The sequence below is a fragment of the Cyprinodon variegatus genome, unplaced genomic scaffold (assembly GCF_000732505.1).
Source record: "Cyprinodon variegatus isolate N-32 unplaced genomic scaffold, C_variegatus-1.0 Scaffold129, whole genome shotgun sequence".
In the NCBI taxonomy this organism is placed as follows: domain Eukaryota; kingdom Metazoa; phylum Chordata; class Actinopteri; order Cyprinodontiformes; family Cyprinodontidae; genus Cyprinodon; species Cyprinodon variegatus.
In genome coordinates this window covers 91,075-113,777 of record NW_015150582.1, presented here as the reverse complement: position 1 = coordinate 113,777, position 22,703 = coordinate 91,075, and the positions used below count along the sequence as shown (strand labels likewise).

At 38.0% G+C, this 22,703-nt stretch overlaps 2 protein-coding genes across 5 annotated transcripts in view; one reads left to right on the top strand and one right to left on the bottom strand.

Annotated features, from left to right (window-relative positions):
• LOC107085648 (AMP deaminase 2-like) overlaps positions 1 to 11,705 on the top strand; it is a 37,497-nt gene extending 25,792 nt beyond the window's left edge. For all 4 annotated transcript variants that reach the window (XM_015376113.1, XM_015376112.1, XM_015376111.1 and 1 more), the window contains 12 exons: positions 224 to 365; positions 919 to 1,008; positions 1,101 to 1,230; positions 1,823 to 2,017; positions 2,104 to 2,235; positions 2,317 to 2,480; positions 5,066 to 5,192; positions 5,268 to 5,431; positions 5,524 to 5,644; positions 6,352 to 6,525; positions 6,973 to 7,083; positions 9,468 to 11,705. In XM_015376113.1, coding sequence (XP_015231599.1) covers positions 224 to 365; positions 919 to 1,008; positions 1,101 to 1,230; positions 1,823 to 2,017; positions 2,104 to 2,235; positions 2,317 to 2,480; positions 5,066 to 5,192; positions 5,268 to 5,431; positions 5,524 to 5,644; positions 6,352 to 6,525; positions 6,973 to 7,083; positions 9,468 to 9,683 — 1,766 coding nt within the window. In that variant the 3' untranslated portion in view covers positions 9,684 to 11,705. The remainder of the gene's footprint in view (positions 1 to 223; positions 366 to 918; positions 1,009 to 1,100; positions 1,231 to 1,822; positions 2,018 to 2,103; positions 2,236 to 2,316; positions 2,481 to 5,065; positions 5,193 to 5,267; positions 5,432 to 5,523; positions 5,645 to 6,351; positions 6,526 to 6,972; positions 7,084 to 9,467) is intronic.
• A 33-nt stretch (positions 11,706 to 11,738) lies between these two features.
• On the bottom strand, positions 11,739 to 22,037 carry LOC107085630 (epidermal growth factor receptor kinase substrate 8-like protein 3). Its single transcript, XM_015376076.1, has 19 exons — positions 21,940 to 22,037; positions 21,782 to 21,855; positions 21,633 to 21,697; positions 21,399 to 21,557; positions 20,349 to 20,498; positions 20,201 to 20,265; positions 20,034 to 20,113; positions 18,908 to 19,035; positions 18,694 to 18,799; positions 18,541 to 18,614; positions 18,381 to 18,455; positions 16,443 to 16,588; positions 15,754 to 15,937; positions 15,626 to 15,666; positions 15,452 to 15,548; positions 15,244 to 15,348; positions 15,061 to 15,146; positions 12,187 to 12,319; positions 11,739 to 12,102 (listed from the first exon to the last, which is right to left on the bottom strand). The coding sequence occupies exons 1-19, from the start codon at positions 22,035 to 22,037 to the stop codon at positions 12,100 to 12,102; spliced, it is 1,869 nt and encodes a 622-aa protein (XP_015231562.1). The 3' UTR covers positions 11,739 to 12,099.
• Positions 22,038 to 22,703: the final 666 nt, after the last annotated feature.

Here is a 22,703-nt window from a genome sequence, read left to right as displayed (position 1 = left end):
GTTTCATCAGTTCTGCTCATGAAGTAACACCAACTATTTATAAGCAATCATCTTTCTTGTTGAAATCATCTTCATATTGTATGGGGATGCTAGAGACTGTGTTAGGATGTCTCTACCAATACACTCAGTTTTGGAGGATTTATCAAGCTGTTGTTTTTTTGTTTTTCAAAGTACCTTTTTTAGCCAAATAACCATTCAGATCTGAAACCTTTTTTTCTCCTAGATGCCCCTTTTCACCCACCTGCTTCAGAGACACATCCATATGAAAATCAGGATCCCAAGAGTATGCCAGCAGACACAGGATACGGTTGTAAGATGGTTGATGGGGTCATACATGTCTTCAACAAGAAAACAAACATGGATAAGTAAGCATATAGTCATTTATGTCCAGAGATATTCACTGATTTGTTTTTTAATTACATAGTCATTTATGTGTTTCTTCTGATTTAGCTTTTTGATTAAACAGATTGGCAGTTAAATCATTCTTTGGTTTCTGATTTTCACAGCAAAAAATGGTTTCAAGAACTAAGATAAAAACACTAAAACTGTGAGAATTTACTCTAAATAAATAAATAAATTTTTCTATGCAGAAACTTCCTTTAACTTTACTCGCTTTCATTAATCAAGAAGATAATGTAAAGTTGTACAATTAAAATAATTTATCAACTGTTATGACAAGCTAATCTAATACTTCTTAATGTATTTTTTATCAGTAACAAATAGTTTGCATTATTAGATAATGTTGTAATCTGTTTTCAAAACCAGAATAAAGATCACACAAATCTTGCATAAGTATGCGCGATTGTGAAAGTAAAATGTGCAGTGAATCGACTAAGAGAGGGAAAATCATGAATGTTAATTAGGAGTGAATGTAATGTGAATAAATGACAAATACAACAAGTATCTTTGTTTATTTAGAAGCACAGAACTGGACTTGCCATATCCTGACCTGAAGGAGTACTTGGCAGACACAAATGTAATGATGTCCCTCATTATCAATGGTCCAGTGTAAGTTTTACTTCAATCAATCAACAGCTAGAGTTATAGTTTTTGTTTTTATTAAGTTCAAATTAAAACCCGTTTCTTCCCTGTGTTTCCAGGAAATCTTTTTGCTACCGCCGTCTACAGTACTTGAGCTCCAAATTTCAGATGCACATCCTTCTGAATGAGTTAAAGGAGCTGGCAGCTCAAAAGAGGGTCCCTCACAGAGATTTCTACAACATCCGAAAGGCAAGAGCTGCTGTTGCAAAAATAATTTCCAACTTCAGTGGTATTGTTTTTAAATGGATTTTAAAAAAAATATAAAACTGGCACCTATTTTTTATTCATTAAAGGGGTCATAGAATGATTATTTAGGGTATTTGGTGCTGGTCCTTAAGGTCTCTGAATAGGTTGTGTAACATTGGTTGGGCTGAAAATGGCATATTTGCTGTTCTATGAGCTCTAATGCAAGCCTGGTTAAAAGCCCTAGAATGAAACGACAGGTTTTCTTCCTTTTATGGAATGCTCATGAATATTTAGATGAGCTGTTAGCTAATTGGTTGGTTTACAATGAGCGAAGTTGCTGAGCAAAGATGCATCATAGCAACAAGCACTCACTCACTGAAACATCAAATTGTTGTAATGGCAGAGTGACCAGACGTCCTCCTTTTCCCGGACATGTCCTACTTTTCATAATTAAAGAAATGTCCGGGGGGAATTTCGAAATCCTGGATTTTTGTTTATATATGATTTGGATCTAGTTGTTATTCATAGTGCATTAACATATAAATATTTTGAATTTCTGCTGTGAATTGTGCGTTCTTTCTCATCTTGTCTCCAGGTGGATACTCACATACACGCATCATCCTGCATGAACCAGAAGCATCTTCTGCGATTTATCAAGAAAGCCATGAAAAAATACCCTGACGAGATAGTTCATGTAGAGCGGGGACGCGGTCAGACCCTGCGAGATGTTTTTGAGACCATGAACCTGACAGCGTACGATCTGAGTGTAGACACACTGGACATGCATGCGGTGAGTGGTCAGAGTTTTATGGAAAATAGAATAGACACAAAACTCATTCATAAAGAGGGTTCTTTTCAAACTTTCTACTTTAACAGGATCGAAACACATTTCATCGGTTTGATAAGTTCAACTCCAAATACAACCCGATTGGAGAGTCTATCCTCAGAGAGATCTTCATCAAGACAGACAACTACGTGGAAGGAAAATACTTTGCACATATAGTTAAGGTGGGAGGTAATTTAGGTGTAAGGCCTTACCACACAATTTCTGAACACAAATCTAAACCTGTTGACTTTTTTTCCCCCCAGGAGGTGATGTATGACTTGGAAGAGAGTAAATACCAGAACTCTGAGTTACGACTGTCCATCTATGGACGCTCCAGAGACGAATGGGACAGGCTGGCAGAGTGGGCTGTGAAGCATAGAGTGTACTCTGATAATGTGCGCTGGCTCATTCAGGTGCCCCGTCTGTTGTAAGTGCTTCTCCAGATTTGTTTTATTTTGAGGCGGAGATGGAAATGATTCATAAACGCGCATAAAATTCTAGAAACCAAATTTCTAAACCTTATGTGTTCTAAGTTGTGCTACGTATATCATTACTAGATTCTCACCAACTTTGAAGGACTATTTATCGCAAATGTAACTTTTTTTAGCTCGTAAAATACGTAATATATATTTCCAAAGCATACACTGTGCTATATTTTCAATCGTTGCACGCAGCTACAGCTCAAACTTTCTGGTAAATCAGCCTGTAGACCCTTGTAGCTCTTCTTATAGAGCAGGATTTGTTCGCAAGCACCTCACGACGGCCGACTGAATTTCGAACATGTTTTATTTTCTCCCGACCTCACGATTTCTGATCAGGAGGTGGTCATGAGAGGCTGATCGCCGCTCGTTACCCCCTGTTATACTACACGACGCAGGACGCAGGAGGAGGCTGAAACTCAGCCCTATTGAACCTTCCACTCTTTTGTTTTCACTAAATAACTTCAAAATTCAATAAAAACAGACAGTGGCAGACTTTTAAGAAGATGAAGCTGTAAAGCAACCGTAACAAACTGAATCAGAGGGTCCTAGATTACGTTTTTTAACCTTGAGTTCAGTTTGTTCTTACATTGGTTATACTTATTATTCTTTAAACTTTTTCTGAGTTTAAAAAATAATTTAGTTTGAGAAAACTGTAACACAGATAAAGGATATTAAAGGAGGCTGATACTGCATTTTTAACGGTAAACCTTATGCAACGTTTACACCACGCAGCAAAAAGCACCTGTTGCTTCATTTGGTTGTACTATATGCTGTATAGTTGTGCACATAAAGGTCAGGCGCACCTCAAGATGTCCTGAAGCGCATCCAGCAAAGTCTGTCCAGATGCACCTGAGGCCTCTTCTGCTCTTGTGTTCAATGGCAGTGAGCAGCGTTGCTATATTTGTTTTCGATAAGTGGGTAAAAACCCTAACCCATGATTACGATCTTGCCTTAATATATTATTTGGCTGTCGGAGCCGCTCAGACCCTCACATACTGGCAGTGCGCTATCATTGGGAATTCCCAGCAGCAGCTGGGGGTTTCCACTATTATAAGTGCTGACTGGAAGTAGATGTTAGCATTTTTTTAGGTACATGGTACAAACTGCAGGCACCAGAATAATGAAAGTGAGCATATTTTGCCGGAAGTTTTAAACATTTTAGTTAATTTAGGCGTTAACTGTTTCAGGTGAGTGATCATAGCTCTCGGCATGAACACTGCTGTGTTCGTCTTCCTGCAAGCTCCCAGATCAGCTTCTCTGATTGGTTCATGGAGCGTGTCGAGCAGCAAAAGTTAAATTTTTCCAACACCAGCATCTGCTGCTTGTGAAGTGCGTCACGCGCCTCAGAAGCTCTTGTGGCTCTGCTTCAGCTGCTCAGATAGGTGAAGATGCGCTTCTCCTGCTGCAGGACCTTTTGATGCACTTGTATGCACGTCAAGCATGTCAGCATGTTAAAGCATGCAGTGTGAACGTAGCATACTGTAACATCAAAGCAAAAATTATCATCAAATAAAAAACAAGTTAATTTTCAGCTTAATGATGAGCTCGTAATATAAAGACTTGGGTGATTACTATTCCAATAAGGGAGAGGAAGTTATTGGAGATCAGGGTCAGAGACCAAGAAAATCTTCATCCTCCCCCAGGGGGTTAAAGCACTCTGTGGGAAACCAAGACTGTTTGAAGGTCAGGGCAGTGCGGACAAAAACTGTTCTCAAAACCAGAATAGTCTCTGTTATTAAACCGTGCAGCTGTTCTGAACATCAAACCACAGCAAATAGAGACGCTAAAGATTACAGCTTTTTTATATAAGCTGTCTGTTTTATTTATTATTTAACTGCACTACAGTAACATGGCTGCCATTGAAACTCTATATTTGTTTTTGGTGTTAGTTTTCTCCCAACATTTGTTTGGTCCTAAAAGGTCCTGTCAAGCTAAAGCTGTTCCGTGACTCGGGGAAAGACGTTTACAGGAAGCTGTTACCTATTTAGTTTAATAACCACTTCCTAAGAGACCTTTTAAAAAAAATGTTTCCTTACCAGAGAAACTTCTGCTGCCTCTTTGGTCTGGCTGTTAACATACTGTTCTGGCTGATGTCACTGTGATATGAACTGTGTTTTTATCTGAGCCGTATCTCTTTAAATTAATGTCAAATTTGTTTATTGTTTTATCCTGGGTCAAACATGGTGCTCACTTTACAATTTTCTATTTTGCTACTAATTGTACCATTGGACACAGTTCTGTTAGAAAGGTCTACTTTGTCAAAAAAAAAAAAAAATTTTTTTTTTTTTTATTTCACAACATTATATAGTCATCGTACTCACAGTATTACTACCTTTGGCACAAAACGGTCCCAAAAAGCTATGATTTAGAATGACTTATCAGCTTTGAAAAATAAGGGAGAAGCTATCTGGGATTTGGTTATGCTTAATATTGCTTATTTTTGTCTCCAAAATAGTTTTTTTCTTTTAAGAACTCATCAAACACAGAATCGTAATGTGAAATTACAGTTTTGGTTAAACCTGTTTTTCAGTGACGTGTACCACACCAAGAAGCAGCTGGCTAACTTCCAGGAGATGCTGGAGAACATCTTCATGCCTCTGTTTGAAGTCACCATAGATCCTGGGAGCCACCCAGAGCTGCATCTCTTCCTGGAACACGTGAGTGTGTCCTGATAAGCTATTCTCATGGACCACACCTAAGGGCTAAGACTCAATGTTTTTGCGTGCTGATAGGTTGTGGGCTTTGACAGCGTGGACGACGAGTCTAAACCCGAACACCACATTTTTAACTTGGACAGTCCCCTCCCTGCTGACTGGACAGAGGAGGACAACCCCCCCTACTCCTACTACCTCTACTACACCTACGCCAACATGACTGTGCTGAACCACCTGCGACGGTACAAAATACGCCAGCAAACAAGATGCTTTAGTTTTATCATTCTTTTACACCTAATGATTCTCAAATCGGAGTCTTTTTTGTGTAACACAGACGACGAGGCTTTCATACCTTTGTTCTGCGACCCCACTGTGGAGAAGCAGGCCCGATCCACCACCTGGTGTCAGGCTTCATGTTGTCAGAGAACATTTCCCATGGACTGCTGCTCAGAAAGGTCAGAATGGCTCACAGCGAGCCTCAACCATTTATTTAAAGTTACCATTAAGTCTAACCTTCATTTGTGTTAGAGTGATACATGGGATATTGTAAGTAGCTACTGTAAAGATTAGGGTAATGGCAAGGAGGGCCTTCCATCCTCATCGCCATTGATAAATCAACAAACAAACAATACAGGAAACATGTAGCAGCAATCATATAAGGGGCTTTATTAACAATAAAGGTGTTCTAGTGATCATTGAGAAGGGTATAAGTTAGTTTAAACCTGCTCTTTTTAATCGCATGTGAATAAGAATTGGTTAAATTATGTCCTCGGTGCTAACTTTATTCATTTGTTAATTAATTTCTTTGCAAGCTTACTGAAAATTAAACTTAAAACTTAAAAAAATATATATATATTTTTGTGCCTAACAGGAAGGATACACTTATCATAAATGATAAAGATACCTTTTTTTTGTCTTTTTTTTATCCAAGCATCCATTTTTTTGCTTGTTCAGAGTTAAAGGAAAGGCTAATTTGTGATTTGGGGACAGATTAAAATGATTGGCTTTATATTCTGTTATAGCTGCATTGATTTTTTTTTAATGAGCTAATCATAGGTGTCACTTTAGTCTTCATAGGGGCAACAAATCTGTCTTTTTTTCAGCTGTATTGAAGGTAAAAGTTGTTTTAGCTTTACCCTCTTCGTCTCATTTCCTGCTTTAGGCTCCTGTGCTTCAGTATCTCTACTACCTGGCTCAGGTTGGCATTGCCATGTCCCCTCTGAGCAACAACAGCCTGTTCCTCAGTTACCACCGCAACCCTCTGATGGAGTATCTGTCCAGAGGCCTCATGATCTCTCTGTCTACCGATGATCCCCTTCAGTTCCACTTCACTAAGGTCTGTTTGTCCACACAAATAATCCAGTCACACAAAAGTGAGAACCTTACGAATGTCCCGATCCAACATTTATTAGAATATATCCTGCACTTAAAGGCTCAAATATAAGCAGGCTGATAAAAAACACTCTGCTTCCATGTGCTTCTGATTAAAGTTTATGTAAGCCTTGGTTAATAATAAATGGGTCAGTTGTTCTAATATTTATTGTTGCTGACTCTAATATTACCTGAGCAAGTCTTGCAAAATTTTAAACTAAAAAATAAGTAATAAAAGTATGTTTGATTCGTCCTTCTATCATATCAGTCAATACTCAAAGCTGCAATGTTAATATCGATATTCCAAATGAAAAAGTTAATTTGAGATGTCCATAATGACATATCTTGTTTCCCTTTCAGGTTATTGGATGTGAAATAGACAATAATATGGATTTTAATATTTTCCCTCTAGGAGCCACTGATGGAAGAATACAGCATCGCAGCTCAAGTGTGGAAACTGAGCTCCTGTGACATGTGTGAGCTGGCAAGAAATAGTGTCCTGATGAGTGGATTTTCCCACAGAGTGAGTTGGTTTATTTTCACCAATACTTGTGATAAAGGAGGCAATAAAAAGCATATTTGGAAATATCTCTGTATGTGTAGTATAGCTTTTAAAAATTGTTTTGAATTGGAAAGGTGGTTTATTTTGTTAATATAGTTTGATTTTAAAATGCGATTAATTGCAATTAATTAATTACAGACCCTGTGTTTAACTTGATTAGGCATTCTAATAGTGCCCCACCACTAGGATATAGTATAGCTTTTTTCCTTTAATGTTAGCAATGATTAATGAATTTACAATCTTTAAGGGTGTTTGGAGGAGTTGCAGCTGCAGTAAAGAAAATAATCCATGTATGGAAGACCCAATATGATATAATTAAAACAAATACAGGACTAAATAGATTGGCATACAGTCATATGCACAATAAGTAGAGCTAATAAATAAATGCAAGCAGTAGCTGAATTATACAATGAGACATAAGAATACATACCTTCTTTATTTAGCTTCCCTATTTGTTCACTTTTGTAACAAGCTTATTTTTTTCTGCCAGAAATGTAAAAAAATGACAGGCAGGAATCAATAGCAGCATTGAAAAAGTAACTTTTTACCGTAAACTATTGAGTCAGGGGGGCTGAATACACATTTCAGTTTCTTATTTATAAAAACAAAGTCTTGTGTTGTTTTCTTTCTACTAAATTTCATAAAAAATATGTTTTTGTTTGTGATTGTTATCTGGGAAAATGTGGAATAATTCAAGGGGTATGAACTCTTTTGAAAGCGACTGTATGGGAAAGAAAGCTTGCTTTCCTGTCCTGTGTAGATCATTTTTAGACCGCACATTCACATCAGGACTTTATTATTATGAAAAAAATCATTCAGAAAAACATAAGCCACTTTTGATACAAAAAGGGGAGCTAAGTTTGGTCTCTTTCTGCTCATATCTGTCGAGAGAATGAATTGGTTCAAACCATGTGTTAGATCCACAAAGGCATGAAATCTGTAGTGTAACTTTCATTCTTGGATAAAACAAAATATTTTATACTTATGTTTGTTTTTGCATCCCAAACTGAACGGTGCTCATTGTCGTAGTGTAGGGGAGGATATCAGCTGTGATATCTTGTTTACTCGTTTACGACGAGGTAGGAAAGATAGGAACTGTTAAAAGTGTGTTTGAAAATGTCCAACAGCTTCCCATCCCTCTTGATTTAACCAGCAGAAACACATCTGCATGACTGTAGACAAGAAATTCTGGTCGTGGGAATGTTTACCTTTTGGGTATGGGAACTAAAGTAAATGAGTCTGATCAATACACAGCTGCAGCCAGTGTTTCTGTGTATCCTGTTTCTGTAGGTTTTCGCTTTCCTATTTGTATTTTTTTTTATCAATAAGTGTGGTTTTTTTTTTGGATTTGGGAAGTATAAATTTTATTCATCTAAGTGTAGCCATCCCATAGGGCCTTTATTGGTGTTTCTATAATGCAGCATTCAATATTCTGTCCTTTCCTCTCTAAACTATCAATTGAAGCCTCCAAATATTCCCTATACAAAAAGAGACAGACATTGTCAGATTAAAATAGGTGCAACATTTTAATTTTTCCATATATGAAATATAAATATTCTTGATAAAAGACTACTTTTTTGTGTTATTTAGCCCATTCCTGTAGACTCCAGAGAGAATAGCTGTACATCTGAGGCCCCAATGCTTTAGCAGTTCCATGAATAGTAAATCTAAATATGGCAAAGACTGGAAACTGTCCTTTATGAAGAGCCCAAAGTTAATGTAGGGCTCCAACACAGCATAGATTTTAATCGGCAAGTTCCAATAAATAGGGCACCGATACTATTTTGAGAGCCAAAAGTCAATTTAACTATTGTCACCCCTGGATGCACTTCATATTAGCCTTTTTCCTGCTTCACAAAGGTAGGCAGCAGCTTGACAAAGCCGTGATGGCAATTATTTTACATCCAAGTAGTATGCAGTTCTTCATATATACACACACATCAATTCAAACAGATGGTATCGGTGTGGTATCGGTATCTGCAGATACTGAACAGCCAGGTATCGGGTATCTGTATCGGGGCCAAAAAATGACATTGGCGAAACACTACTGTTTAAGTCCACCTCAGCTGCTGCATTGAGACCTAGAAGGTTTGTTACGGAATATTAGTAGGCAAGCAGCATCATGGAGGCAAGGTAGACAGGGTTAGAAAGAAACTACCGGAAAAAAGAATAGTCCAAACTTTGAGTGTCTCGAGAGGTAGAGCGTTCTGTCTGCAGTTTGCAATAAGCAATGCCAGCGACACAGCAAATTAGGAAGGTCATGTGGGCAGATGAGCCAAAAACGGTCCTGTTACTAATCCGGCTACTCTCCAAACATTTCCAATCGTTGTTTCTTTCATCTACAGATTAAGAGCTACTGGCTTGGCCCCAGTTACTATAAAGAAGGTCCTGAGAGCAACGACATCCGCCGCACCAACGTTCCCGATATCCGCGTAGCCTATCGCTTCGAGACCCTCACCGAGGAGCTTCACCTGATCACCCATGCCGTGCGGACCGATGAGCTGGACGCCATCGACGAGGAGGACACGCTGACCATGGGCCCCGTCTCAGGAGGGCGCTAAAATCCCCACCTCCCCTCCACTCTGCAGCCCACTCAGCATGCCACTGATAAGATGATGCGAGAGAAAAATCTGCTGGCCTTTACACACCACTGTAGAAGTCTGCTGCGCTGCTGTAGCTGTGCAGCAAATAAAAAGCCAAGGTTTCAGAGCTGCCAACATTTTTATTCTATCAATCCTTAATCATGTTTGGGTTCAAAACAGTCCAATTACTTTAAATTTCCCATTTTCAGAACTTTAAGCTTCTTCTCTCTTACTCTCTCACACATGTTGATTTTTTTTTTTTTTTTTTAAGAAGAATAACTTTATCTAAAGTTATAGATTTTACTTGTGTGCAACATTTTCTGTAGTTTAAGAGCTATAATTTACTAAATTGCATTTTTATAGTGAATCTCCTTGGATTCAGAAACATTCCTTAAAGCAAACGTAAATATTCCCAGGAATTCATTTATTTGTTGTTATAGTTTTGATGTAGCAGAGATAATAAAGAGCACAAACAAATGTGGATGAACGCTCACTGCAGGCATTGTTGGGGCTGGATCACATCAGTTTAGTTCTTTGCATGCACTAAACTCTTCATAAGCACGAAAACAAAGCCTTCCCTGTGCCTTTCCGTCGTTACTTAGAAGCAGTGCATGTCTTTTTCTTTTTCCTTTCCATCCTCTGTGGGAATCTCCACACCAGGCTTGCTGATGGAGCAGAAACCAGCCTGCAGAGTCACAGCGTGAAGAAGCTTTATATCTCGGTCTCGAGTTCTCTCCTGCATGCTGGCATGACTGACGTATGCAAGGACAGAAAAAACCCTGTTTACATCCAGCCCTGAGTCAAACTCTGCATGGTTGAATTGAGCAACTGGTGCAGGGATATAAGGAAGACTGTTGCACGTTTCCGTAGTGGGGGTTTTCTAACCCCATGAAACCAGGAATGGTTGCATTTTTTTACAGCACACCTTCCTTTTGTCACTCCACATTATCCTGCCTCTCATCAGACTTTGGGGGTTCAGGTTTAACCAGCAGAGGAATCGGTCAGAACACATTTGTAGAGTATGCAGATGTTTATGTGTTTGTTTTGTACGAATCCAACCGTTGAAGGATGCGCTGAAGCTGTCTACCGAACTCAGAGGACTTTGTGGTTGTTAAGAGTTTATGTTTTTTTATAGCTGAAATAGAAGTATGACCATTTTGTAATACTCTTGATGTGAAGGAGAACTTAAGATTTTTCGTTATTTTTTATTTTGTCTTTAATATTAAGTAATGAAACAGTATTTTAGCTCTGCCTGTTAAGTACTGTCAGCAAATGATACCCCATTATACATTTTGTGTTTCAATGACTTACTGTTTCTGTGCAAATACGTGACGTCTCCTCTTTCTTTTAAAGTAGCAAGATAGACACCAAAGCACACCTTTAAGTATGCATACCGTTAGCCAGGGAGTTTTTCCCCAGATATTATCTGATGCAGATATTTGTTAGCCTCTTGATTTTTTTTTTTTTTAGCAGTTTGTTCTTTGATCTTTCGAGAATCAGCTCACAAATGGTTTCCAATTTTAGAAATACTACTAATGCCATTGATTTGCTTCACCCATACAATATCCAAACCTTTACAATTAATTAGTAAATTAATTGTAAATAGTTTCCTCAATATTTGAAGAATTGATAGTGATATATATTAAGTAATTTATTTATAGTAATATAATTTCCCCAGTAAATAGTAAGAAAAGCAATGTCATTCTATATTGTCTCAGAGAAACCATACAGTTAATATTCTTATTCAACTCTTTATGATTTACTGTTTACTTTTACAATTTAACATAGTTTGATTCCGTTCTGCTTGCTTTTTTTGAAATGATCTTTTATTTTATCTAAATTGTGTTTTGCTTACATGTCATCGTTTTGTAAGTTGTTAAACAGTTTGGTTCATGTTCTGCTCAATCTGACTCCTGTTGATTCGTAGCCTCATCATTGCTTGAGCATCTGAGACTGATGAAGCTCATCTGTCAGAAACTGAATAATAACAATAAAGCATGTTGAAGCAATACTTGTGCCAGAATTTCACTTTAATTTATAGTTAACATATATTAGTAATTTATTTATAGTAATATATTTGCCCCAGTAAATATCACAAACAAAACAAGGTAGACTTTAGAAATCATTTTGCAGCAGATGGTTTGCTTCCTATCAGCTTATTGTTAAGATTCATAACTTCATACACATAACAGAGATTACATTGTGACTTAAAATAGTGACATATATATGTGACATTTTTAACATAAAGTATATGATAAATTACTGTTTTCAGAAAGTGCAGTGTGTTCACATGTGAACGAAAGCTTCTTTATTCTAGCCAGTTGCTTCTTATTTGCTTTCAGTATCTAGAATGTTTTCCTCTTCTTCACCAGCTGGGTGGATTCTTTAACTTGCGTCACTGGTGATAAAAAAGAGAGGTGGTTATTGTTGGTGATAAAGAAGATGACGGGCAAAATCTAAAGTTAGCATGTCTAAAACTTACTGCCAGGGTGGATCTGACTGCCTGTAATTGGAAGAAGACTCGCCCTCCTTCCTCTGGACACACAGTCTTCAGCTCCTCTCTGCTCATCCCCAGCAGCATGGAGCCACTCAGGACGCCCAGGCAGCGCACAGTGCTACCATAAAAGCAACCTTCAAGTTAGTTAATGTGTAACAGAACCAAAGCATAACCTTGATGAGGAGCTGGTTTATTACTGCAGAAACTTTACTTGGCTTGTATGACTCCCAGAGCTCTTTAAAGGTGTAGTGGAGCATTTTCTTTTTCTGTGTTGATCATCTAAACAAGTGGTCCTCCTAATTGTGAATCACTCTAGTGATATGTTTACGTATTGCCATCCTACGTGCTCATTCCTAGTTAGCTATGTTTTTCTGCATATGCGGACTTTCAGGCATACGTATATCTGTGGTGAGCTACGGTTTCAGACAGTCATAGAAGCTCACCTTTTTCAACATGGTTCTTTGAAAATTGCAGATGTTCGTGAGAGATAAAGTGTCTATGAAGTATATGAGAAGAAAAGAAAGGCCTCAAAAGGAATGCCGAAATGCTTTGCATGTACAGCTCTCCTCGCAAAGCATTATGGTATTTGCTGTCACCATAGGCTGCCGCTACCTGACAGAGACAACTAATAACAAAGATGCTGCAGGCACCGCAGAGTGGAGGAGTAACGTGGCCCAAAGGGATTAAAGAGCAGTGATCATCTGTCCGAACGGTCAGTTAAATGAGTTCACTATAAAGTCCACTATATAGACCCCGCTCTATAGGGATGCAAATCTAAAACCGGTTCCATGTGTTGTAATTCCATAGCACGGTTGGGCAGCTCGCTTAATGGTTCTCTTAACGTTTCCAGGCAGCACCAGAGCCTAGCACTTACGTCACGATTTTTAAGCAAGTTACGAACACGGCATTCAGTACGCAAGTACGACGTGACCAGGTGTAGGTCTAGAAAAGTAAAATAAAAAAATGGTGTCCCATCGGGTAAAACAATCGAAAGTTTGTATGTAAAGTGGCAATTACATCCATGGGAGGAAATACATCCAACACTCAGAAACACCTGCGCACACAACATGGCATACATATTAACGAATGCCGTGTTTTTGATGCTTCCGGACTGAAGCTAAAGTTACGACCTGCATGAAAGTCAAATCTTTTTGTAAGTAGCTAGTTTTATATCACTGGCTGTGCTTAATGTGGTTCCTAGTAAATCATATGCCATTTCTGGAAATAAACCAATTTCCTACCTCTCTTTGGGGTTATTAAATATACTACAAAGTTGCAGTTTAGGGAGCGAGAGAAAGGTGACGCTCGTTTTTTTAAATCAGGGGGAGAAGACTTTATTTCCCCAAATTGTACAGTAATGCTTTTTCATTAAACGAATGCCTTCTCCATTAGATTTAGATGACTGAAGCCTGGCTGGATCAGAGGCCGGCAGCTCCCGTTCACTGCCTTCTGTTTTCGCCGAGGCAGGCAGAAATAGAATGTCCCAGGCCAAGGTAGACGAATGTCAACGTGCACTTACCAAGTTCATTGTTTCATAGAATCGAAAAGAGAATCGATAAGGAATCAAATCGTTTCACAGAATCGATGAGGGAATCTGAATCGTGAAAATCGTATCAATTCCCGACCCTACCGCTCCATATAGTGATTGAGGGATTTAGTGGTTAGGACGGACGTTTGGACACAGAACAGCAACTTTTAAACAGAGCGTCCACCAGCAGAAATGGGCTTGTTCATGCTCTCGCATGTGTTTAATAGGCGTTCCCTCTCGGGAGCGGTTACAGGGTTGTCCATGTGCATTTTTGTAGAGTTTGCAAAAATCCTCTACTATACCTTTAAGTAGAGCAAATAAAATGTTCCTTGCTAAGCGCTCAATCACTCTCCAGCCATTTTTTTTCTTCCTATTTTGTCATGTTTCCACCACCAACTGGGCTGAAAAGGCTAAGAGCTGCATCTAAAGTCGCTTTTGGAGTTTGCCATTTTTGGGCTCAGCAACGTTTAGAGGAGGGTGCTCTGGCCATACGAGGCAAAAATCTGACAACAGATATAAAAATGCATCTAACCAAACTATCTGCACCATAAATTACTGAGGTGGGAATACCCTGCCATTGGCTTCTTGTTTTTAAACTGGAGCCAGTAACTTGTTAAAGAAAAGAGATATTCATCGTCATGTGTCAGGAGGCTAAAAGACCAGACATAAGAGAGTTTAAATAAGAGAAGCTGGTAGAGACAGGCCAAGAGCTGCAGCTGTAACTGCATCTACAGATGATTTATTTAAGGATCTGAATTAAAATACACAACACATGAACTTTAAATGTTGAAATATATTTACTACCACATAAAATGTCAAGCTGTTTATAATTGCAAGGACCCCAAACCAATTTCACATTTTGCTTTTTTGAGTTATTACTCAAATTTCCAGTTAAAGTTGTAGGATAGAAGATGAATAAATATTGTATTTGTTAAACTCCTAAAAGAAGCTCCACTTGTTGGGTATCTAAAACTACAGCTGCTGTTTGGAGTTCTAGAAAAAACAGCATGCAGAGCAAAGATTGGATTTCAATAAATCTGTTGCACGTTTAGTTTTGGACTCTGTAGGAAACCCTATATGTCATTAACCTTCTTCATATGTTAGCTGAGATATTTCACTATTATATATGGTGATAAACTAATTTGAAAAATATTTAAAACAAAAGCTTAGTTTAATATTTAAAAAAATCCACCAATGACCCCTGCTTTGTATTATAAGGGCCATAAATAGCTTCTCTACTGATAGGAAAACATGTCAATTAATGACAACTTCTACTCAGGCCTAGATCATCATTACTGTACCTATAGTTACTAGAATTAACTGTCACTTACATTTTGTTAAATTCCATGTGTTCAAGCCAGGCTTTCACCTCTGCTGGATTAGATCTCCTCGTCAGGACAGGAGATGCTGGAAAGTCCTAAATGAAAATACAAAAATAACATGTCCTGATTTGTTTTCTTTGTGAGCGGTTCGTTTCTTTTACCATCATTTCATGGTTTCTGAGCGTTGACTACCTCATATGACGGACTGTCAACATCTTCCAGGACGTTGTTTGGTACGTAACCTTCCTCCCCTCTGTTGTTCCTCACTTTCCACCACTGCTTTGACTTGTCCAGGAGCTGCAGATGCAGAGAGCCAAATGGGACAATCGAGGATTATTTGTTCTCTTTATGAAATTTTTTTATTTTTTTTTTTTAGAGTAATAGAAATAGAAAAATTCACCTCAACTATTTCTCCTTTAGTGATGGTGAGCTCTCTGTGGTTTCTCGACGTGAAGTCATACTTAACTCGCATTTCATTTTTTTTTGCATGGACAGGCCTGAAAGACACAGAAAGAAGGAAACCGCTTAGAACTGTGAGATTTAAAGCTTTGTACCATCTAATCTATGCACTTACTGTGATTTTTGTCGTTCAGGTCGTTTCCACTTGGCATAAGTCTATACAGAAAATGAAAATATTCAAAGAAAAATGTCACTTTTGTTCATCAGATCAAAAATAATCTCTGATTAAAAAATACACCTAACCGGCTCTTGTCTGCTGTGCCCCTCTGACTGTAAAGGTTCAAAGCCTGCTGAAGGCCGTGGACTCTCCTGTCTGCTATCCAGCTCTCTTGGTGGAGCCTCTGCATTCACCTCAGGGGGCTGCCAGCCATCATAAAACTTCAGGATGTAGGTAGGAATGTCCTCATCCTCCTCTGGCCACTTGGTACTAGTAAAACCACGAGGAACAGATCACCTGATGAGTCATGATGTCATAAGGCGGAGATGAAAGTAATGCATCCTAAAGCTGCTGTCTTACTCTTTCACATCTTTCAATAAATGCTGTTGTTTTGGTAAAACATGTTAAATGACGATGATTTCTGTGCTATTTGCTTGTTAAACCTCTGACTTTATGTTCTCTCTGCTGTTTCTCATCATAGTAGCTTCATCTGACGCTTTATCATTTCTGTGGCATTGAGGTTTCGTTTCTTGTTTGAAGTTCTTCTTACAGGATATTGGATGAATGCTGCAGTATTCTGGTAAAAGGTTAACTGATTCTGAATTGTTGACAACTATTTGCTTTAATCATGAAGCATACAGGAACTGCAAGACTTCCTCTCTAAATGCTACAGTGTGCACTGCGTGAAGAGTAATGTAAGAGCGCTATTCCTCATGGTGTCATGTCTTTCAAATGAAAGGGTCATAGGAAAAAGGGTGACAGGTTTAATAGGAACCTGGGAATATTCCAGCAGTCTCCCAGAGACTGCCACAGCTGGTCCTCCTCTTGGGAGGCCTCTTCACTCAGGAGACGGATACACTGAGGAGTGAACAGCGGGGCCACAATGGATGGAGGCAGTAATTCAGAGCAGTGAGAGCAAACCTGAAGAAAAAAGAAAATGGACTGATTTTACCAATGGGTCATGGTTCTGCAGGCATCCGTGGAGTATTGAATAGTGAGTCTTAAATAGACAAGGCCTTGATTTGCTTGGAAATATGCAAATGGTAACCGATGAGTGGCTGGTTTGCTTCCATTGTTAGCCTGTAATATCTGAATATCATAGACAGGTTTCAGAATGGAAGCAAACAACCCACTCATCGGTTACCATTTGCATGTTTCCAAGCAATACAAGGCCTTGTCTATATAAAGACTCAACTCACTGCGGATCCAAACAGTTGAATTGAGAAAGCTTCCTGGAGAGGTGGCGAAATATCTTCAAATCTTGGAAACTAAGTCCAGTGGATTTTTTTTTTTTTTTTTACTTTTACGGAATGACTTGTATTTTAGATTTTCTGAATAATCTAATATGTCTGCATCAGGTTAAATTTCACCCTGAAAGCAAACGTCTATCTGCATAAACGCTGGGCTGCTGACTGGAGGAAAATGTTGACATTTGTTTAATTTTGGTCACAAGCCACCATCATCCTGGGCTGCATTTTGGATGCTTCAGACATCCTTTTATACCATACTATCTGAAAATTAGTTTCTTGTTTAATCAGATTTTTACTTTCTACCAAACTAAAACAGGAAAGAAACAAGATGAACATTGCAGATTAAAAGTCACCCTTTTTGCTAAATCTATAAGGAATACATGTTGTTGGAGCAGGGGCAAAATGGTATGAGAAGGTAAAACAAATCTGATCTTTTAGATCATAAAAGAAGTTGTAATGTCAGACAGAGATAGTCTGATTAAATACTTCAATTTATATATATAAAAAGGTTTTTTTTTTAATTGGGGAGAGGAAACAATCCATTCCAATATAGTGGATTGTTTCAAAATAGTACTCTTTTTTTTTTAAATAAAGCTGTAACTCAGTTAAGAATTAAAATTTACAGACTTCATTAGCTGCTACCAAATCTACAGAATCTAGAAACCAATTAAATAGAAGCAGTCTTTCAGCTTAAAGCAGGCTAAGCGATTTTAAGCAACCAGAAAGTCATTGACACCCATCAGTTCAAAGTTACAAAGACATTTCTAAACAGTGTTAGTGTAATGCTCTGGGCTGCTTGAAAATCAGGACCTTGATGGTTTGCAATGATTGCTGGAAGCATCAGGCATCATTGGTGATTTTAAACCCAAGTTTCTTGGTTTTGGAGCAGGATAACTATCTATAACACACCTGATAGTGGCCTCTAAATGACGCAAATGAGGGTTCTTTAAAGGCTCTCTGACAGTCCAGACCGAAAAGTAAGCAAGGGGCTTCAGCATGACCCTGTACCCGCAGCTTTTCCTAAAATCTCTTTTAAATGAAAAGTTTTTCAACAAAAATTGGATCCAAATTCTCTAACAGCAAAATAAAAAACTAATTTCCTGTTATTGCTGATCATTTTTTTAGGCCATACGTAGAGTTAGAGGGCAGCCAGTTACATAATTGTTTTACTGTGATAAAAGTTTTGTATTTATGTGAGTTATCTTTTTCTGATATAAAGTAAAATTTTGTGACAAAACAACTAATTAACAACAAAAAAAAAGAGTAAAAATTTGAACAAGAGCACAGTACATGGCCTGTGTTGTAAAATGAACAAAAAAGGAGTCTTTTAAAAAGCCTTAAAAAGAAAAATCTGAAAACTTGCAGCCCATGTTGTAATAACTAATAATCCTCCTAAACATAATTTTAAAATGTTCAGATCAGTGAGAAACAATTAGAAATTAGAAAAACATGGAGACACTCACGAATGCTAATGCTGAGAACAAGGAGTGGACGAACTCTGGAGCGCCAGGATTATTTATCTTTCCATCGAGCTGCCCCTGTCAGACGTAACGTAAGTGTTCATCAGAGTGTGAAGATATTGCACATCAGAGATAACAGCTACATGTAAATAATGACACAAACCAGAAGGTTGAAGCCGCATTTGATTTTATGGAGGCAGTCTATAAATTCTTCATCAGGCAGTATCCCATCTACTCCTAAATAGATCAGAGGACATACAGTGTTACGTGGATAAGCACATGTTCTGATTTACTGAAAGGTTTTATAATAACCTACCTTTCCCTTTTTTCTTTTTCTTCTTTTTCTTTCCATTTTTGGCCTCAGCAGCTGCTATTCTTCCCATGAAGATCTCAATGTCATTTATGATGTGATTTAAAATGTCCTGAAATAAAAGAGAAAGAAAACCTTTAGATTCTGATTTGCCTTGTTTATTCTCAGATTTTATAATGAGCCATTAAAGAAGAAAGCGTCTTATATGGAGGAAACTCACCACATCCCTGTCCAGTTCTGTGTATGGCCGAGGTGGAGGTAATGGAGTGGTAGGCAGGGGTGTCGGGAAATCCTCTTCCTCCCGGTAACGATGCAGATTCAGTTCAGGCTCAGAATAATCATCCTCGCCTAGATGAAGAAGCAGCAACATTGAAATAGATCTGAACACATCTGGATGACCAATATAGTATTGTTTACTATACTATAGTACAGTACACCTCAAATACACTAAGGAGCATCATCACAGATCCGTCCTGCCAGCTGCTGTTAGATATTATAACCTTCGCTGCTTCCAATTTTATTTTGTTTTTGTTTTTTATGTTTGTAGGTGGTCTTTTTTTTACATATTATTAAAAATGTACCCTTTCAAAACATCAAACCCTTTACCACAGCTCATTCAATCTAAGTATGCTATCATTAATAACTGTAGAGTATCTATTCTCCTGTTGGAACCTAACATTTCCCTAAATTGCTGCTGATACATCATAAATTCCTCCACTGTGTGACAATAAATCCTCTTTCTATTCTATTCTATGCTATTGTATACTATTCTGTTCTATATTTACTAAAGCATACAATGACTAAAAATAGCGACACCTCTCAATTAGATATTATCATCTTCACCTAGTAAGAGCCTCTTTACTACTGCTAAACAAGGCCCTCCCACAGCATGATACTACCACCTCCATGTTACACAGTAGGGATGGTATGTCCATGGAGCTGTGAGGCTCTCACTGAAGAGCTTTATTTCCACTGATATTCTTTACTAATTAGGTGACTTTGGGGCAATTTTATTACACTGAATTTTATGTAAGATTATCAGAGCAAATTTGCTGAACATAGATGCACACCTTATATTTTGTTGAAGTCAGAAAGGGCACGATAACTAGGTTGTTTGAGTGATTAAATTTTAAAATGACATAAATTAAGGCAGTCACTATTGGGATAAAACGCAAGTTAATTCAAACTGAAATTAATTGTAATTTCTGTTATTAGAGATGCGTTCCTTTTGTTAGATCTTGTTGGTTAATCTGATTTATTTTCTAATTATTGAATATTAAACCATTTTACACAGAAACGCTGTTGTTTTTTAACAGGGATATTCTTCTGCTAAGCTCTGGTCTCACCGTTGTCAGGTGAAGTCAACGGCGGCACAGAGTGATCAGTCCGTCTCACTCTTTCATGTTCTCCCGCAAAATGTCCATTGCTGCTTAAACACAGAGCAAAAAGCATAATGAGTACGCAAAGTACATAAGCCCATGCACATGCTTGGTCACTATGCACTTTACCTTACCTGAGGCGTGAACTCTCACTTTTCTCTAACAGAGCTCGTCTCAGATCCTTTTCAACATAATCAGCCTGGAAACAGCAGAAAATGTTTAGATCTCTCCTCTTTCTTTCTCACTCACTAGAAAGGCCTTCTTCCAAAGCTGTATTCTCACCCTGACAACTTCACACTGAAACAGGAGGACAGAGGTGGCTGGTTTTCTCCTGTTCTGGACGGACACGATGAGCAGAGAGTCAAAGGCCTCAGAATCCAGAGAGGAATTAATCTCCTTCACTTCACTGAGAGAGAAGGTCTCCAGCTCCTCCTGAAATTTCACAATAAACTCATGTTTGAATGGTAAGAATCACAAAATAGCGTTGAAGAAAATGTATTATTTCATTTTTTATAATCGGCTGTTTTAATATTTGATTTGTTTGTATGATTTTTCTGTACATGACACATTGCTCTATAGTAAATACTGTAGCAATAAGTATGTTTTTTAAAAATACAGTATGTGCATACATCTTGTTAAAAACAGGGACATTTTAAACACAGTTGAAGGCGGCTTATAATGATGCATTAAGACGTTTGTTAAAGAACTGTTTATGAACTGTTTATGAACTGTTTAAATCTGCTAATGTCGGCTCTTTGATGGCTGTTTTAAGGAATCTAATCTATAATTTGTCTAATAATATGATTATCCTCCCATTGACTAACATTAGATGTAATGAAGTGAGATATGCATTTATTATCTGTAAATGGGAAACATTGGTATGATTTCCTCCTAACGTATTATGTATTTTCCTTTTTTCTTTTCATATACTTTTTTATTGTCCTCTTTTTTTTATGAGATTTGGACTACGAGGTTTTACTAAATCTATCTACCTATCTTTCTACCTCCTCCTAATCACAGTTAAATATTAATGACTTAATTTATAAACTTTACCACAAGATGCTCATTATATGATGATCAAGGATACATAGGTTTTGATTAACGGTCCATCACATCTATATATGCACAAAACACAACATAAAGTCCACATTTTTAAAGGATTTTTTTACAAAGCAGGAAGCTCCGCTAGATATTTTGCAAAAGAAAACCCAAACATGAGGTTGTGTGTAGTGTGACTGAAGTAGAGTAGGTTTCATTGCCCTCTGCTTTTTATCATATACCCGATCCCCATCATTCGACCCTACGTTCCTAAGGACGGTGGCAGAAGTTTACCTTTGTTTCAAAGTCTTTTAGCAGCAGATTTGAACCATGAACCTCCAGCGACATTTCCTGACCCCAAATGCGACCCGTATGATCCAGAACCTTCAGACGCTCCACACAATCTGCGATGTTTTTCAAATCCCTCCCATTTAGGTCACAAGTAAATAAATGCTGCAACAGATAAACCATTAATGAATCTTTAAGGCTTTACAAGACTCTGAGTTGCATACGGAGACGTTATAATACCTCCACTCTGTGCTCTATTGTTTCCAACATCTTGTTGACTGAATGTGCGTACCGGAGCCTCTGCACTGTTAATCAATAAAAAACACAACCATGAACGATTATTGATCAATAAATAGGTGTGATCACCTGCTGATTGATTTGTCACCTACAGTAAACAGCCTTTGCGCTTGGTCTTGAGATGTTTGATATTTGAGAAGCAGATTCATCCATGGTGGAAAAACCACTGTGTAAAAGAGAAACAATAGGACACTGGAGCTGAGTGGGAAAAAAAATTATATGAAAAAGATAATATGAATATATGACCTACTTGGACTGAACGGAAAAGAAGCTGCTGGTCTCAGACCCATATGGGCTGTGGTTCCTGAACATCCTGTCCTTAGACACCTGATGGATCATAAACAACATGGAAACCAGAGCATAAAAATTAAAGGTGTGTGCTGACTGAAAAGCACACTGAAATAAATCCATAAATCGATCAATCCAAGAGGTGTGCTTGATTATGTAACACAGAATTCAGTCTGAAAATATCCCACTTTGTTCATTTTGGACTGAAAAATACAACTTATAACCCAGAATTTAAATTAAAGGTCTTTTGTTCATTATAACCTGGTTAATAAGTGTAATGATCAACCAAACAATGTTATCTGTTTGGTGGGCCTTTCAACTAGAGGTATCCACTACTTTATATAATAAAAAAATACTATACGCTACACTGGGATGTTCGAAGAATATCTTCCTCTTTAACTTTACAAAATGTTACTCCTCATGTCAGCATATTATAAAACAAAATGATATGTTCAATAATCCTTAACTCTATAAAGACAAAAAAAGACTTCGTTTAATGCTGACATGTAACAGAAGACTTCCTACCTTTCCTGTTCGCCTGCTGAATCTTGGTGCTCTCCAACCGTTTTATCTACAGTAGTCTAGTGGCAGCAATACGGCGTCAGTTCATATTTCAGCGTTAACCCAAAGCTTCATCATGAAGGAAGAAGACAAAGTCCACTGCCGGTAGCAGAATGATGTGTGCGACTCTTCCCAGATGAGGGTGTGAGCTTTGGTGTGGCGTCA

What these genes read in the sequence shown, in the direction of transcription:
- LOC107085630 (XM_015376076.1), bottom strand. Translation starts at nt 22,037, where the DNA reads ATGTTGTTTATGATCCATCAGGTGTCTAAGGACAGGATGTTCAGGAAC. An exon ending in TTCAGTGTGAAGTTGTCAGG is followed by an intron (nt 20,266 to 20,348) that starts GTGAGAATACAG and finishes TGCTGTTTCCAG; the next exon opens with GCTGATTATGTTGAAAAGGA. An exon ending in CACATGGAATTTAACAAAAT is followed by an intron (nt 12,320 to 15,060) that starts GTAAGTGACAGT and finishes CTTTTATGGTAG; the next exon opens with CACTGTGCGCTGCCTGGGCG.